This window comes from Strix aluco, chromosome 6 (assembly GCF_031877795.1).
Source record: "Strix aluco isolate bStrAlu1 chromosome 6, bStrAlu1.hap1, whole genome shotgun sequence".
In the NCBI taxonomy this organism is placed as follows: domain Eukaryota; kingdom Metazoa; phylum Chordata; class Aves; order Strigiformes; family Strigidae; genus Strix; species Strix aluco.
In genome coordinates, this window is record NC_133936.1 from 28,588,951 (window position 1) to 28,605,181 (window position 16,231).

At 36.2% G+C, this 16,231-nt stretch overlaps 1 protein-coding gene across 17 annotated transcripts in view; it reads left to right on the plus strand.

The window, feature by feature from the left end:
• ABI2 (abl interactor 2) overlaps positions 1-16,231 on the plus strand; it is a 72,007-nt gene that overhangs the window by 33,720 nt on the left and 22,056 nt on the right. For 7 of the 17 annotated variants that reach the window (XM_074829322.1, XM_074829321.1, XM_074829318.1 and 4 more), the window contains exons 3-5: positions 4,750-4,926; positions 8,727-8,744; positions 15,844-15,941. In XM_074829322.1, coding sequence (XP_074685423.1) covers positions 4,750-4,926; positions 8,727-8,744; positions 15,844-15,941 — 293 coding nt within the window. The remainder of the gene's footprint in view (positions 1-4,749; positions 4,927-8,726; positions 8,745-15,843; positions 15,942-16,231) is intronic. The other 10 variants (XM_074829323.1, XM_074829319.1, XM_074829327.1 and 7 more) reach the window with 2 other exon arrangements.

Genomic DNA, 16,231 nt, shown 5'->3' on the forward strand with positions numbered 1-16,231 from the left:
AAGTTTAATTTTCCACAGTATATATTATCGGTTTATGGATCAAGTATCTTTTCAGCATTTTTGTGTCATTGTGACCTCCTTCTTTGTGTATAAATTACATACAACTTGAATCGAAGCAGTTAATGTCACATTTCTAACATGTCAAAATTAGACAGTTACTCATTTTAAAGTCGTAAAGCAGTTTTCAAGGTAATTTGCAATTAGTTTGTTTAAATTCTATCGAATTAGATTTTAAAAAAATAAAAGCCCAGCGACAACATATTTAAGCAACACTTTCTTCTAAGATTTTTTTTTTTTTAAACTGAATTTTAAAAGCCCAGACTAACAGACTGATAATAAATTGATAAATTTAAATTAGAATGTTTTGAGAAGAGGAAGAAATCGAGGCTTCTGGAGACTTTTATTTCTGAAATTTCACTAGGGTTTACTTTCAAAGTGTTGTCGTGGTTTAGCCCCAGCCAGCAACTAAGCACCACACAGCTGCTCACTCACTCCCCCCCGGCAGGTTGTGGGGTGAGAAAGGTAGAAGTGACAAAACTTGGTGGTTTGAGATGAAAACAGTTTAATAATTGAAATATAATAATAGCGATGATGATGATAAATGGTAACGAAATGGGAAATAACAAAGAGTGAGAAATAAAACCCAAGAAAGTGAAGTGATGCAAATGAAAACAATTACTTGTCACCCCCTGACTGATGCCCAGCCAGTCCCCAAGCAGCCCTCCTGCCAACCTCCTCCCCAGCTGTATATGCACCATACAGTCTGGGATAGCCCTTGGGTCAGTTGGGGTTGGCTGTCCCAGCTGTGTCCCCTCCCAGCTTCTTGTGCACCCCCAGCCTGCTCACTGGTGGGGTGGGGTGAGAGACAGAAGAGGCCTTGACCCTGTGTAAGCACTGCTCAGCAGTAACAAAAACATCTCTGTATTATCAACACTGTTTTCAGCACAAATCCAAAACATAGTCCTACATAGCTACTGTGAAGAAAATTAACTGTATCCTAACCAAAACCAGCACAAGTGTAAACTTAATTCTTCAAGAAACTTCACTTACAGGTAGAAGAGAATATTTCTCAAAACTCTGAGTTCAGTGACTTTTCGGTGAAGTGGTAAATAGTGTTAACTTTGGAATCCCAGAAGTGACTTAATGTTTTTTCTATTTTAATCTTTACAGATCTTGAGGCTGTTTTTATTGAATTCAGCATGGAAACTTGATGTTTCAAAATGGCCAGAAAACTCCTAATAGAAGAAAGGGCATTGGTTTATACTTTATTTTCCCCTTAGCTTATTAGCAGGTATCTTGGAAAGCATATGAAAAGATGATAGTAATGAGCCTAACCTCTAATTGTCATTTAAAAGATTTGCCAAAGGGAATGGAGGTATGGGGGGAAAAAAAAGTGTAATAATGCTGTCAGGAGTCTGAAAGTGCTTGTTAGGAAACAGTGTTTTAAGTTATAGAAGGGCACAGTGTATCCCATCTTGCTTTTCCTGACAGACTTTCCAAGCCAGGTGTTTTGTTAGTCCAGCTCTAACCCAAAAACTTCCCAATAGACATTTCTAAGCTGCTGAATAAACATTCTGCTAGCGTTCTCCTGTCTCACTTAAGGGATTTATGCTAGTACTGGAGGCAATAATTACCAGTGTGTTGAGGGTAAATGTTTTAATTTTCTTTAGTAGCAGGTTAATCTTTGTTCCTTTCTCCACTAATCAAATACCTGAGTGTTCCTTTCTGCTGTTTTATAGGTGTCTTAAGATCTTATGACTCCAGTAGTCTACTAAGCAAGAAAATGAAATTTTTGAAAAACCTGCCAGCAAAATGCTTTTCAATACAATTTTGGGAGTATGTACCAGAGTTAGGTGCTGTTTTTATAGTCTTATTCATTCCATAGCTATTCAAGGTAAAAGAGATGTTCTGAATCATCATGAAAGAGAATTCCCACTAGATGACCTTCAGGTTTTAATTAGGTTTTATGCATTTCATTGTTTGCTACTGTAGTCATGCTTCACTGATCACCGTAGTCCTTAAGGAAACTGGTTGTACTCACAACTCCTATGAATTATTAAAAAACCATGCTTTTCATTCATGGAAAAAAGTTTCCGCAGTGCCAAGATACCGTCGCTACAATAACCTATGCTTTAAATATCTGTACTCACATTGTATTTATAGATGATTGCATAAGAAAATATTAAAAGAACATATTTAAAGTTGCAGGTCAAGCACTTGAAATAGAGAGAAAGGAAGAAATCATCTTACCAACACTGCACTAATTACTTTAGTTTCATTCTGATTTGTAGATCAAAATCAAGGCTCTGAGAGTGTAATGTCCAAGGCATAAACTAGTTTTGAATGACCAGATTCAGACCCATAAGATTTTGATGTTTCAGTACATTTGAAACATCATATAGCATTTGAGGTGCAGCCGCTATTGCAGCTGAAGTTGTTTCTAGCAAATGGTATCAGTTGGCACGTGAAACACGGAACATACAAGAGTCAGTGTAATGTTTCTGAAGTTCTCCAGTGACATGTCAAGATCCCAGATGAAGTCTGAGATAATTGTAGGGATTGAATTCTTCAGTGGTATTAACATGAGACGGTCCTCCAAGTTGTTGCAATCACATATCGTTAGCTTATCAGGAAAGTATGTGCTTTCTAACTCCTCAACAGATGAGGTGAGGATTCTGTAGATGATCTCCTTGGTATGACTGCTGCTTGTTTCAGAACTCCTTATTCCACTATACTGTAAAAGTAAAGGTCTGACACGGAGAACGGATAAAAACCTGTGATGGAAGATAAAATACTGACTTTTACCCTGATGCAGAATGGTACACTTCTGGTACTCTTCCCTGGAACATGGTTATGTGCTCTGTTTGCGCTGGTGCTTGTATAATCAATAATATCATAAGAGCTGTGAAGATCTGATCTGCACTGTTGTATTGATGGTATATAGACCTGGTCATCTCAGGGAGCTTCAGGAAGAACTTTGGCAAAATTGGTTGTGGAGTGGTTTAGTTGTTAAGTAGTCATACAAATATATGTTTCTGTTAAGCTTGTATGAACCGTGAATTTCTGCAGTCTATATATTGGCCAAATCTGGGTGGGTTTTTGTGAGGGTGATGGAGGATGCGTCCCAGATAGTTTAACCACCCCTATTGAATTTCAAATGATTGCTCAACAAACTCGAGCTTTCCAAAGAGAGGGTTGCCAACATATTTTGACCTTCAATAATCTGTTTTTCTGTAGCTTTGTTTTAAGAAATGGCTGTGCAGCTTTAGAAACCTTACAGTTCTAGGCAGGTGGCTCTAGAGGTGGCAGAAATGTACATAACAAAGCTGTGCCTTAATTTTAGCAAAGTTGCAAGATCTTGAAAACATGTATCTGCAAAATACTAGGTAATCTTATAGATAGTAATTTAAGTTTCCATATAATGCCCCTGATATTTATTGAAATTCTTCTCTAGAAAGAATGTGAAGAAACAATTTTTGTTTCTTTTATTTTTTGTATTTTTTGTAGTTTTAAAGGTTGTGGTGATTGCAATACAGGGTCCATTTTGCTTGTTTTGCTGTCAGTAGCACAAACAAAAGGGTAAAACAGTGTAACCAACCCCACTGCCCAATCCTTCCTCAAAGAAAAATAAAATTTTAAAAAAATGTGTGTTATGAAAATAAGTTTTTGTTTGTATGTGTTTCTTAGTTGCTACAGACCCTGTCTCTAACTGTGAAAAGTGTTTCTGGTACCATTTATGATCACTGAAGTGCTAACAAGAAATCCAGTGAATGTTTAGAAACGCTAATGGTGGTGATTCTGGCTGTTTTCTTATTTTTTTTTTTAGCCTGTAGCTAAAATGTTTGTTTACAACTCTGGCAAATTTCCTATAGGGAAAGCTATTTTGTTTTTAAATGTGTGAGCAACTCCATGCACCGTGATTTAAGAGATTTTACTTTCCTGGAAGGGATAGATAGACTTTTTGGTAAGTTTTTCCTAGTCTTGTTACCAAACAAGATTCAAGTACATGTTTTTAGGCAATGAATTTTCAGCAGAGCTTTGTCTTACTAGAGATTCTCCTGTAGTACTCCCTGTAATATGTGGAGGGAGGGATTTTCAGTGTTGGTCTTAGGCATTCTAAGTGAAGGCACTGGTCTTAACCACTGGCTTCATTGTGGATGAATTAGTATTGAGCACCTTCTAAAATCTAACCATTGCTTTGTGATGAGTGATTTGTAATGACTGAAATATGTTGTTGATTTTTCTGAGTCAAATTTTGTTTTATCATATGACTACCAGTCCTAGTTTAGCAAGCTGTTTTATAGTGTAAGAATACCTGCTTATGGTTTGTTTTTCAGGTCCTAAAAGTTAAGGTTTGGGAAGGTATCCTTACACTTCATCTAGTTGGAGCCTATTTCAAAGCTTAGAGAGCAATTGTAAAGTTAAAAACGATAATTGAAGGAACTGTATAAAACCGTGTCAATAAATTAATGGGAACTACTAAGAATGGAAGGGAGAAGGAATTTTGCTGAACTGTAAAGAATGAGAGTAACAGAAAACCCGAAGAATCTGTAGCTATTACTGTGGGTTCAGAGGTTGCAAGTTCAAGAGTAAATTGAACACAGATGATGTAATCAAGTATACATAGTGATATGTTTAACATAGTATACAGAGCTCTTCGAAACGTTGGAACTGGTTCAATTTTTTTTTTATACTGACTCTGTATTCAAATGCATACTGCTGTTAGTAAATACACTGCGTCTTTTGTAGACGGTGGACATTCACAAAGAGAAAGTTGCTAGAAGAGAAATTGGTATCTTGACTACAAACAAAAACACCTCAAGAACTCACAAAATCATTGCACCAGCTAACTTGGAGCGACCAGTTCGCTACATCAGGAAACCTATTGATTATACAATTCTAGATGATATTGGACATGGAGTGAAGGTAGGTGATATTGTTAAAACAGCCAAACTGCAAATACATTGTCTTTGTATATTTTCAAAATAACCTGATGCTTTTCATGGTAATATAGCAGTTTCTCCTTGCCTGGCCAGTGTGTCTATAAACATAAGAGGAGTTGTGTCCAATCTGCAGTTGCCCCTTCCCATTCTCATGCCCCTGTGTTTCTAAACCTTGCAAACCCACTGAATCTTATTTCTGAGGATTTTCAGGACTATGGGTCTCACCTTTTAAAATGCTTCTGCATACCTGCTTGTGTGATGCTGCTATTATTGTTTGAATCAGTTGCCAGGGATATACCTGGGGAGTGAAAGGCTAATGACCGTCACTTTTCTGCCTGAATCAGCACCACAAAGTATCATCCAGCCGTAATTGCCACTGGTTTACTTTGAAGCCCACCTAAAGAAAGGGTTTGCATAAGAAGTATTATGTGCTTCCTTTTCTTCTTTCTGTCAGAGTCAGTTATACCCATATCCTGTGATGTACTTTGTTAAAGAGAGCTCTCTACAACTTTTGTGCCATACGGGGTTTCAGAATGGGAATACTTCTGCCAAGTTTGAAGCCAGCTGGTTCTCCCTTTTAAGACTAGGAAAAAAGGAGGAATTTCAGGGCAAAGATCAGACTGAGACACAACTGGTGGCTGTTGTATGCAAGTGTTAGATCAGCATGCACAACAGCAGTAATACCGTGTTTGAGACAAGATATGCATTTTTAAAAGCACATCCTGAATGTAAACACAGTCTTAGGACGTGTGAGCTCATTGTTAACTTGTGCTGCCAGGAAAACAAATACGGAAATGAGAACACTGACAGTGTTAAAGTTCCAGGAGAAGAAAGGTAAATAACACAAAGCAGTGTCATTTTTACATGACAAACTAACAAATGTGTAAACCTGCTAAGTAGCAGTAAGGTAAGATGCTTCTTCCAGTCAAAGTACACCAGAATTTCCTTTGCTTGACACCTAACTGCATTAGGTTATTTATGTTATTCAGTTTGAACTGTCTGCTTGGATAGCCTTTTAAATGGCAATAGGTTATTTAACCAAACTCTTAAAATTCAGATTCTGAACAGTCTGATTTAAATAGCTTTCCCAAGCAGTTTTACCCAAGGTCTTCTCAGCATCCTGTTCGTTAACAGAAAGTCTGTTTTCCCCATTTCTTACTAAAAGAGTCAACCTCAGTTTGTAACTCTAAACAGATTTTAAAAAGATGAATGACTCTTTAAGCTTGATTTGGAAAATCAAATGAAACAAAAAAACTCCAACATTAATAAGGACAGTTTTGACCTGAAAATTATTATCAGTCTTGTGTTAAAATCTACTGCCAATTCTTATAAATTTTGAATTTATGCAGATCAGCAGAACTCCTTCTGGATATGGATGGAGCATATTAACCTGTAGGATTACTGTTGCTAATATTTTAATGATCACTTTTGTTTTAAAGAGATTATTTTAGAACTCATTAAAGAATAGTTTTTAATTTCTCTGCAGCACAGTCTTACTTAGCACTGGCTCTAAACCATTATAATTGGTATCCCACTTACCTCAATGTAGCAGAATCATACTGTGATGCAATGAATTATGTTCTTCTGAAAGAACATAGTTCATCAAATGGATGTTGACTCAGATGTGTATTGCATCCATTTGTTATGCCTGTGATATGCTTGAAACATCTTAAAAATGATGTGTACAATGTACTGTATTTATCTAGAAAACGAAAAAGCATTGTGTACTTGTGAAACAATAAGCAGAGAACTTGAAATGATGCTCTCCTTAAGATCCATAGATGTGTTCCAACCAGGTTAATCCTGTGTTCAGCACAAAGAACCACTCTCTTGCTGATGGGGAGAAAGTGTCCAGTTGTGCTTATGAACTTGTTGTTTTTGTTCTGCTTGAGTAACTACAGATTATTTTACTAGATCTCTGTCTGGATAACAAAGATAAAAAAAGAAAAGGAGTAGGAGCGTTAAATTTGCCTATTTATAGCTCTTTATTCCTTGAGCTGTGGCGTTTTTTCCTTCAAATAAGTATTCAGAAGAAGTTATTTCATAAATAGCATTAAAGTTTCAGTTAGTGTCAGGGTTCCTCAGTCTGCATTCTTTGTCCTCTTTCTGCTTTTTCTGGTATAGGGCTTCCCCTCTAGTACTTGGACCCAGAATTATGCATTGTCAGGACAGTCAAAGAGCAAATGCAGCAGGCATTCATTGTAATCCCTGAGAAAGATGGCTAACTGGACAGAGAATAATACAGGCGAAAAAGGGAGCATCCTTGGCCAAGAAATCCAGCATGCCATGTTGAGAGAAGTAGTATAGGCACTGGAGCACCTGTTCTTTCCATTCAGAAATTTGAAGCATCAGTGGATACAGTCTGCAGGAAAAAGTGCTCTATGATATTGTTTCTTACTAGGTGAGAGAGAATTTAAGTGCCACTGTATCATTCCAGCAGTCCCTCCTCATTTTCCCTCCCTGAAGCTACAGTGCTGCAAAAATCTAAAAACCTGTTGTTTGAAAGAGACTTGCTTTCAGTTTTTTCAACTGTGTTGTGAGTTACAAAGTCTTCCAGTATGTTCTTCCCTCCAAAAACTTCTCTAGTCAAGAGGATGACCAAAGAAAAAAAACCCAAAAGGTTTGTTCCATTCAGAGTGGTGTGTATTAAGGCACTGTAATTATCAGGCAATGCTGCTGAAAAAAAGGTCTCTGCTCATGGACCCTCTAATGTAACAGGCCACCCTGGCCAGTACAGGGGGACCTGGTTTCCCAGTGTAGCTTTATGAAGCAGAGACTGTTTTGGTTAATAGATCCATGGAACTTTACTCAAAGACAAGAGATTTTCTAGTAAATCAGATTTATGTTTCTTTTTTAATACATTAGGGTTTTTTCTAAATGGGTGAAACAAGAGTAGTCACTTTGGATGCTCCACGGTTGAGATTCTGCATATTTAATGTTCAGTGTTACAAAAAGTGTAAGAAATGTAATGATACATTTTGTTAGCTGAACTGAAAACAGATCAAATTATATTCAAATGGAAAGACTAATATTTTTGAAAAAATTATTATGGTGAAAGAAGATACATGGTGTTGTGCAAGTAAGGTGTAGGACTTAACGTCAAAAAGCTAGTACTTAGACTTTAAGATTTTGCTGTTGGTTAATGTCTTAACATATAGTTTAGAAAATAACAGATATGTGGTGCAGTATCCATACGGAGTGCTGTACTTCTTACAAGATGTAATGACTTGCTTTTAATCGTTGTTCAAGAGATGCCCCATGGCATCAAGGTAAGAGTTAACTAACAACATTGTCTAGGAAAGAACATATATTAGCTTAATATTCTAGAGGCTTCTGTTTCAGCTAGTTGTAAGTATGCTAATGCATGTAACAATTTAAATGAGCTCAGGGTATTGATAAGGCTATTCTTTGACAGCTCAAATAAATTAATCTCTGAAGGTAATCCATCTAGATCTCATGATCCAATCTGAAAGAAGCGGACTTTTGGTTAGCACTGTAAGAACTCGAGTAAACAGTGTACGAGCATTTGAGCATTAATTTTAAGGTGTTAATCTAAAGGCTTTGTGGTTAATGTATATTAAAAGTTTCAGCTTGAAAATCTTCTGTTCATGACACATTCTGCTTTAACCACTCTTTCTATGATCTACTGATACATTATTTTGTTAATGCTGAATGCTTAACTTTTTTCTTTCTTTTTCCTTTCTCTTCATATCCTGAAGTTCCAACTAACCTTTCAATGCTTTTTTTCCTTACCTCTTTTATTTGCTCCATTTATGCATTAAGTGGTTGCTTAGATTTAAGGTAAGAAACCCCAGGGCTGGATTTCCATTCTTATTCTTCTGAGACTATTACATACGGGGAGATGATTGACATGAATGTTACTGATTTTTTAAAACAACACCCTCCTCTCCCTCCTGTGTATCAGACCTTCTGTTGAATGATTTTATTGCAGATAAACATTTTGTGATATAAATTAGTGTATTCCTGTAAGGAAGCTAACACAGTTAATTTTAAAAGCTATGTGGCAAAATACTGACTGCCTTCAGCATATCTACCAGATCATTTACCAGGGAGGAATGTTGTGCTAATATTTTGTAGACAAAAGCATACAGTGAATAGATAGTAGCTGGATATGAGCCTCCCCCTGTGTAATATTCTTTTTATCCTATATACGGTCTAAGTTGTGATTTGATTTGGATTAATGTTTCAGTGTGAGATTGCTCAGATAACGGGCTTCAAAGGTGTGTAACATTCAAATCTGTATGTTCTTTTTTAAAGTTGCAGTATCCTTAATTTTTTCAGAAACTGCTAGCACTATTTAAATACCGAGAGGCACTCAGATATGGAAATTTTCACAAATTTGATAGTTGTGTAAAATATTTCATAACCTTTAACAAGCTAAGTGATTTATTTAGTTGAATATTAAATGAATAGTGCATCAAAGAACTCAGACTGAAGTATGTAAAATTCTCAAGGATCTTAAAGAGGTTTAAATGTTAGTAGCCTTAGTGGCTGCAGAAGTGGCAATAAAAACCATCAAATCAACTAGACAAGCTGTTAAATGAAGTTACATGATGCTACACTGGAGTTCATAGCACATTAACTAATAGATAGGTTATAGCCTTTATTGAGTATTGTGATATCATCATCCTTCTGAAGTGCGACTGGTTTGGGGAAGGGAGGAACAAGTTTTCTAGTAGCAGCCACCAAGACAGAACTATGTTTTAGAACATAGAATACTAATATGTAGTATAAGTATATTCATTAAATGAATTTCTAAGTTGATGTGAAATATTTTTCATGACTTAAGTATTTTCCATGACTGGGAAAAGCTAAAAGAAAAGCCTGCGCATTCCTGAAAAGATTACCTGTAAAACCAACTATTACTGTACATACCCCAATGATGTCCCTATGGAATTGGCCAGATAGTACTTTTAGTAAGGTATTTCAGTGTATGTAGCACATCTGATCACAGTGGAAAATGTTTAATAAATGAGAGATTTCTTGCCTGTCATTTGAAATTTAGTTTTACATAAGCGAGTGAGGTACAGTATTTCAAGTCACATAGTGTTTAAATGCTTTTTACTGAGAACTGCAAAATATATCTCCACCCTGGCTCGCTCTGTCTGCCTGCACAAAAGGGATGCTTCTAATGCTGAATATGCCTGTTTCTGGGCACAGTTCCTGTTGGATGATGGTTTTCTTAGTGATCTTAAAAAAACAATTTGCAAACTCAGTTTTCTGTGTTGCTCTCTGCAGTTGCAGTTATAAACAAGTAATGACTATCCTAAAAAAATTTAAATTGTATAATTATAGATTATGTGTGAACTGCTGTATCTGTGCATCATCTGCAGTGGTGATAAGAGTCTCTTCAGCTTTTCAGAGGAAATTATTTTTTTCCATTTGCAGGTTTGGAATGAAAATAACATTTTTTGTTATAATGCAAGTTAAAATATTTATTTATTTTTACTAGAGGTAACCTGATCAGAAATTTGATTTGGGAAACCACAATATATCAATCAACTTCTCATTGCCAAAACATGAGGGTTTAAAAAAAAAAAAAGAAAAAAGGCAAAAAGCAGTGCAGCACCTCTCAGTGGGCATAAGTTATTCTTTGTCTCACTGTAGTCACTGTGCATGACCCTGAAAGAAGAAAACTAAAAGGCAACTACTAACCCTAGTTCCATGTGAATAATAATTTTACTCCACTTATGAGAGATTGGATATGAAGTGTTTAGCCTGCATTTATTTTTCATGGCTGCAAAGAATCCTTAGTCTTAGTCAACAGTTAAAATATTGAACTGACTGACTGTAGCAGGACTAACTGTGCTTGTGTCTGAGTAGCTTAAATTTAAATTTTAAACAGATTTTGAAGAAAATTCCAATTACAAGTCAGAGGAGTCTCTGTAGCATGTAGCAAATCAATTAAAAATTACATTAAGCTTTTTTGTATTTACCAGACTTGGTTCTTCAATTACTTTACATAAGTGGATATGGTAAAAACAAGTAAACTCACTTGCTAAAGCTTCTTCTGGTGGTCATTTGCCAAGACAGGATTGAAATTGAGACATTTCACTTCCATATCAACTGGTTAATCAACTGACAAACACATGGTTTCATTAGAGATGCAGAGTAAGTATTTGAGTGGCTGAACACAGCCTGAAAAGGAATTTACTTTGAGGTACAAATGAGCCAAAAATCTGTTCATCCTCTCTGTAGTGTTAACAAGATTAAGCAAGGCATGGAAAGGTAGTTTTCATTCAGCATTAGGTGGTTTTGCTGGAGTCAGGTATTAAATTGCTCCAGAAGGTTGGGTAGCTGTTTGAAGTTTCTGAATATAATCCATGGAACATCACTGATGGGACACTTTTTATTAACTAGATTTTGGGCAAAAGGTGATTCTTTGGACATCCTGAAAGTTCTAGAAAATTCAATGTCACCTTAAAGCACCACTTAAAAATTTCTGAGCTGAGTCCAACTTTTCCCTTTAGAAAGTAGCTTCTCCTGAGGTTGATTGTGTGGAATATCCAGTATTCAGGATTTTTTGAAAAAAAAAAAAAATAACCCCATTTTGTTTTGGTAATTGTACTGACAAGGAGATGTTCTTCAGAAGAGTAAAAATGTGGATTGAAATCTTTGTGGCAGGTAAGTGCCTTACAGCTGCATAAATACACAGTGCGTTGGTGCAAATAGTTTTTGCACGTCTGATGACCAGCTCTTGTATCTGACCAACTATGTGTTTCTGTAATTCTTGTTCGGTGAATTTTTTTGCTCGTGAAAACATTCCCAAGAATTGAATTGAATGAACTGCAGGATTTCTCAATTTTAACCAGTTTATTTCACTACAAATTTCTTATACGGTGGAGTGCTAAAGAAGCTCAATCTGTTAAATGTTTATACAAATTGACTATGAAGGAAATTCAGTCATATGTGGGACCATAAGAAGGTGGTTTAATCACTGGGATCTATGAAAAACTAGTTGCTAAAAACAGAAATTGGACAAGTAAGTCTTAATTATTCAAAAAATTAAACTTAAAATGATCATTTCCTAGGGGCTCTAGTCAGTCCTGTATCATGTCTTGAATGAACATCAGATGTTACCTTTCTAAAACTGATACTGTAGCTCAATACAGAAAATACTGGATGAAATACTGTTGCACCCATCTAAAAAGAATGGTCCGTAGTGGTCCGTTTCTTTACAGTTCACTTTACGTCTTTGGCTGTGCAGCTGGATCTCAGATGTGTTACTTAACAAGGATCTGCTTATTTTAAGTTGTTTATGCAGTTTCTTCCTCAGCAAAACTTCAAATTGCAACTCCAGTGCTGACAGAGTTACAGCTTTGGTAGAAGACATTTTTTTCTATAGCACAGGTGCTTGCTAGTTCACGTATAAAAAACTTCTGCAAGGTATCCAGTAAAAAAAAAGTTTATCCAAGATCTCCCTAGAATTGTTTGGTGTTCTTGTGTGTAATTTCAGTTGGTAATATTTTCTACTTTTTTGCTTCCATGGGAAGAGGCAAAAAAGAATTGGAAAAATCCCTACGTGCATTCTGTGTAGACCCTGTGCACTACTTGTCTGTTCACAGGGTTGTCCATCTTCCTGCTTTTAGAACAGTCAGCTGTTTGTTTTTTTTTTTCCTGAGCTTTGTGCCCAAACCATTACGGCCTCTCCTAATTTTTTTCTTTTCTTAGAACAGTGGTTAGCTATTTTGGCAGTTGTGAGCAAAGGCGGAGATACTCCTTTGTGTTTCTGGTTGCAAGCTCTGTTTTGCCACGCAGCTTCCTAAAAGAATTTGCAAGCTCTTAACTACAAACCAACCACAGATCTGTGGGGTCCTGCAGTCCACCAAACCACCAACAGACAGATGCATTCCTCTGCTTTCACCTTCTAATTAAACCGGTTGTATCTGGATAGTTCAGCTGTGTGGAGCTAGGAAATGTCGTCAGAAACAGTGCAACTTCTGGCAAATTCCAACTTACTCCAGAAAATGGATTTTTGAGACTTGATAGCAAATGCAAATGTGGCCTTGAGTTCTTGTGGTTGCTTTGGATTTTAGAAGTTTCTAAGAGAGGTGTGTGTGGAGAAGGATTTGTGTATGGAAACTCTTCACAACCACATGTGCAAAATGGAAAAGGCAATAGAGTAAAGTTTTGCAAGAGGGGGGCATTAATGGCTTCATTTTTTTTTTTTCCCCCCCTCCTAGTAGAAGTCATCATAGAAGGGGACAGTTGGAAATGTTACAATGTTTATATCTCAACTGAAGTTGCAACTTGTATAATTTTAAATTTTCTTAATTTCTTTTTTAATTCCTCAACGCAGTCTATAACCTTTTTTAGTGTTTTGCATGATACTATTTCCACAGATTTGTCCATTTTGATCAGAACTGTTGAAATAATTTTATATTCTTCATTTCTCTCCTGTGATTGTTTGGCTATAAGTCAAAGGCCAAGTTACTCAGATAGGGTTTAATTTACAGTAGCTGATCTTAAAGCCATCAATCTTGTCAGATTTGAAGACAGCCCTGTAAATGTTCAGTACTTGTTCTTTTAACATTTAGATTTCAATGTTGAAAAGTAATTTCAAAGAGCCTGAAGAGCTTACTGCTTTTTCCCATCTTTCAGTTTAGCCCTTCTTAAGGAGGCTTCTTTGTGACTAAAGTTCCTTGGCTAAAAAAGGATCACTTTTTCTTTGGCCCCATTTTCTAAAGCTTTCTTCCCATCCTATGTCAAGGATATGTTTATTCTCAGCGTTAATGAAAGTAACTAGCAGTCACTGGAGTGCTGCATTAGTCAGGCAAGTATTACTTCCACTTCTTACTGTATACTGTGTGATGTCACTGCATCCTTCACCTCTACTGTCCTTTTGTTTCATGTAGCTCTAGCCCAGTGGAAACCTAAAATGTCGGTTTTATTCCTGCAATGATTGTATACAAATAGTAAGATTCTTTATGGTTAAATATATGGAATTTTATAGTAACTGTAAAGTGATAGCTAGTGGTTACATCATCTGGTCAGAAACAACAGTGTAGCCAGTTAAAACACCTAAATGGACTATTCAGGGGCACACAGATTGGTCTGAGTTTGCTGTCCTCTGTCCTCTAAAGATAATCCAAACCCCTGCCCCACTGGGCTTAGTGGGCTGTTTGAAATACAGCAAGCAACAATGCAGCAAGTGTTTAATTATGGTGGAGTTTGTTTGTTTGTTTGTGGCTTTTTTTGACAACTCAAATAGGTGGGTGAAACAGGTGTCTTTAATGAAAGAGGAAATACAGGAGGTGCTGCAACTTTAAAAAAACCCCAGATTTTGTGCTATTTCTTAATGTTCCGTGTATAGAATAAAATGTACTTCATTTTACACTTTCCCTCTTCCCTTCAAGTAGTTGTAGTTCAGTGCTTACCTCATCCCTCTCTTGAATTAACTTTAGATTTCTTTTTGCTTAGAGTTGGCTTAAAGGACTTTATAATGCTGTGCAAAAGAATTTTTCTTAAACTGACATTACAAAGTACTCTTGCACAACTAAATCCAAACATCTGTTTTTGAATCTGACAAAAAAACTCTTCCAACGCTTGGTTTTCTTTTCCTCCCAGCAGATTGAAAATGTGATAGCACTGGTTTTATATAGAGCCAGGGAATCAAGTTTCAGTGAATTAGAATACTGAATATTACTCTTTACACTGTTCTCAATATTTATCACTTCACAAATTTAAACATTTCCAGGGTTTTAAACCAGTTGTTATAGTCAAATTTTAAAGGAGTAATTTGCCTTTAATGATGTTTGCAAATACTCTTAATGCTTTGATCACTGTACCTTTTTTTATGTGGGAGGTGGGGGCAGTAAGCAAGACTTAACGTTTTGGAAATAAGAAACACTGTGAAATAGAGCATGACAGGAACAACAGAAAAAGGTATGTAAGCATACTTATTTAGGTTTGTTGAATATCTCTGTGTCTAAGCAATAGTTTGAGCATTCATAAATCAAAGCTGTTTAACAAAGACTTGTAAGAAGACCATGTACTGACTCCTGTAAGGGTGCATGACTTGAAAGAATTACGCTTGGCTGGCGGTATACAGATAAGCAAAATGCCTACATTGGTAACAACTGTTTATGATTTCTAGATTGATCAGTCAGTCAGGAATGCGGATGAGTTTTTTAAAGAAGTTAGAGTAAGTTCTTTTACATAGAAGTTACTTCTTTAGTATTTTAACCTGAAGGAGGGGACAATTTCAATTACATCGCATGTCAAATATTTTTCTTCTCATCCATTTATTTATCAATTCTTAGAGATTTTGTGGGGGGAAGAAGAGTACATCTTTATATGTTTTTCCATATAGCTTTCTCTCTCTGTTTACATATACATAAATAATATTTACCATAAATATTGCCTTAAAATTTTTTGATATCATAGTGTGAAAACATTAAAACAGTAATGGATCATATTTGGAGATTACTTTGACTTCTCCATATTTGTATGAATTACATTAAATTATGGCCTATTAGATAAACCTTAGTATTTTTAAAGACTATTCAAAAATATTTTTGCAAATTTACCATTCAGTAGTGCAACCTGAAATAACTGCCTTTATCTCAAAAGATGACTGGGAGGTTTAGCCAAGTTAGATACAGTGTCTGTATCTGATTTAATGTTTATGTGATTGCCTAAAGCAAATTCACTTTTTGTATATACAGTTTTTAAAAACCCTATGTAAAAAAGAGTCCTTTGAGCGCAACTCTTGACTTCTAGCAGAGTGGAAATTGCATATAGAATGCATGGCCTCTCAATTTTTTTGTTTGTTTAAACCTTCCCCTACTTAGAGTTAATTGCTAAAGGCATCTCGGTGTCTCTCCCCCTGGAAGCTGAGCTTAGCGAAGGCTGTTTTTCTCCCCGTTCTTTCATGCAGGTCAGCACACAGAATATGAAGATGGGTGGGCTGCCTCGTACAACACCACCCACCCAGAAGCCACCAAGTCCACCAATGTCGGGAAAAGGAACTATTGGGTAAGTGCAGTTACCAAATGTGTAAAACATCTTTGGTGAACAGAAGGGGAAAAAAAGGGAAGATTCTTAATTTTTTTATAGTGTGGCTGGTTTTGGGGGTTTTTTTTTGTTTGTTTTTGTTCCAACCATTCACAAAGGTCAAGAGGTGTTATATCCGCACCCTCTTGTACTGATCATGTCTTATATATCAGTTAGCACATTTCTGCCAGGAGACAGTGGGCCTCATCAGCCTTTCCCAACAGGAAGCTTTTTATCATTGCAGAACACTTTTATCATGCATTATAACTCCA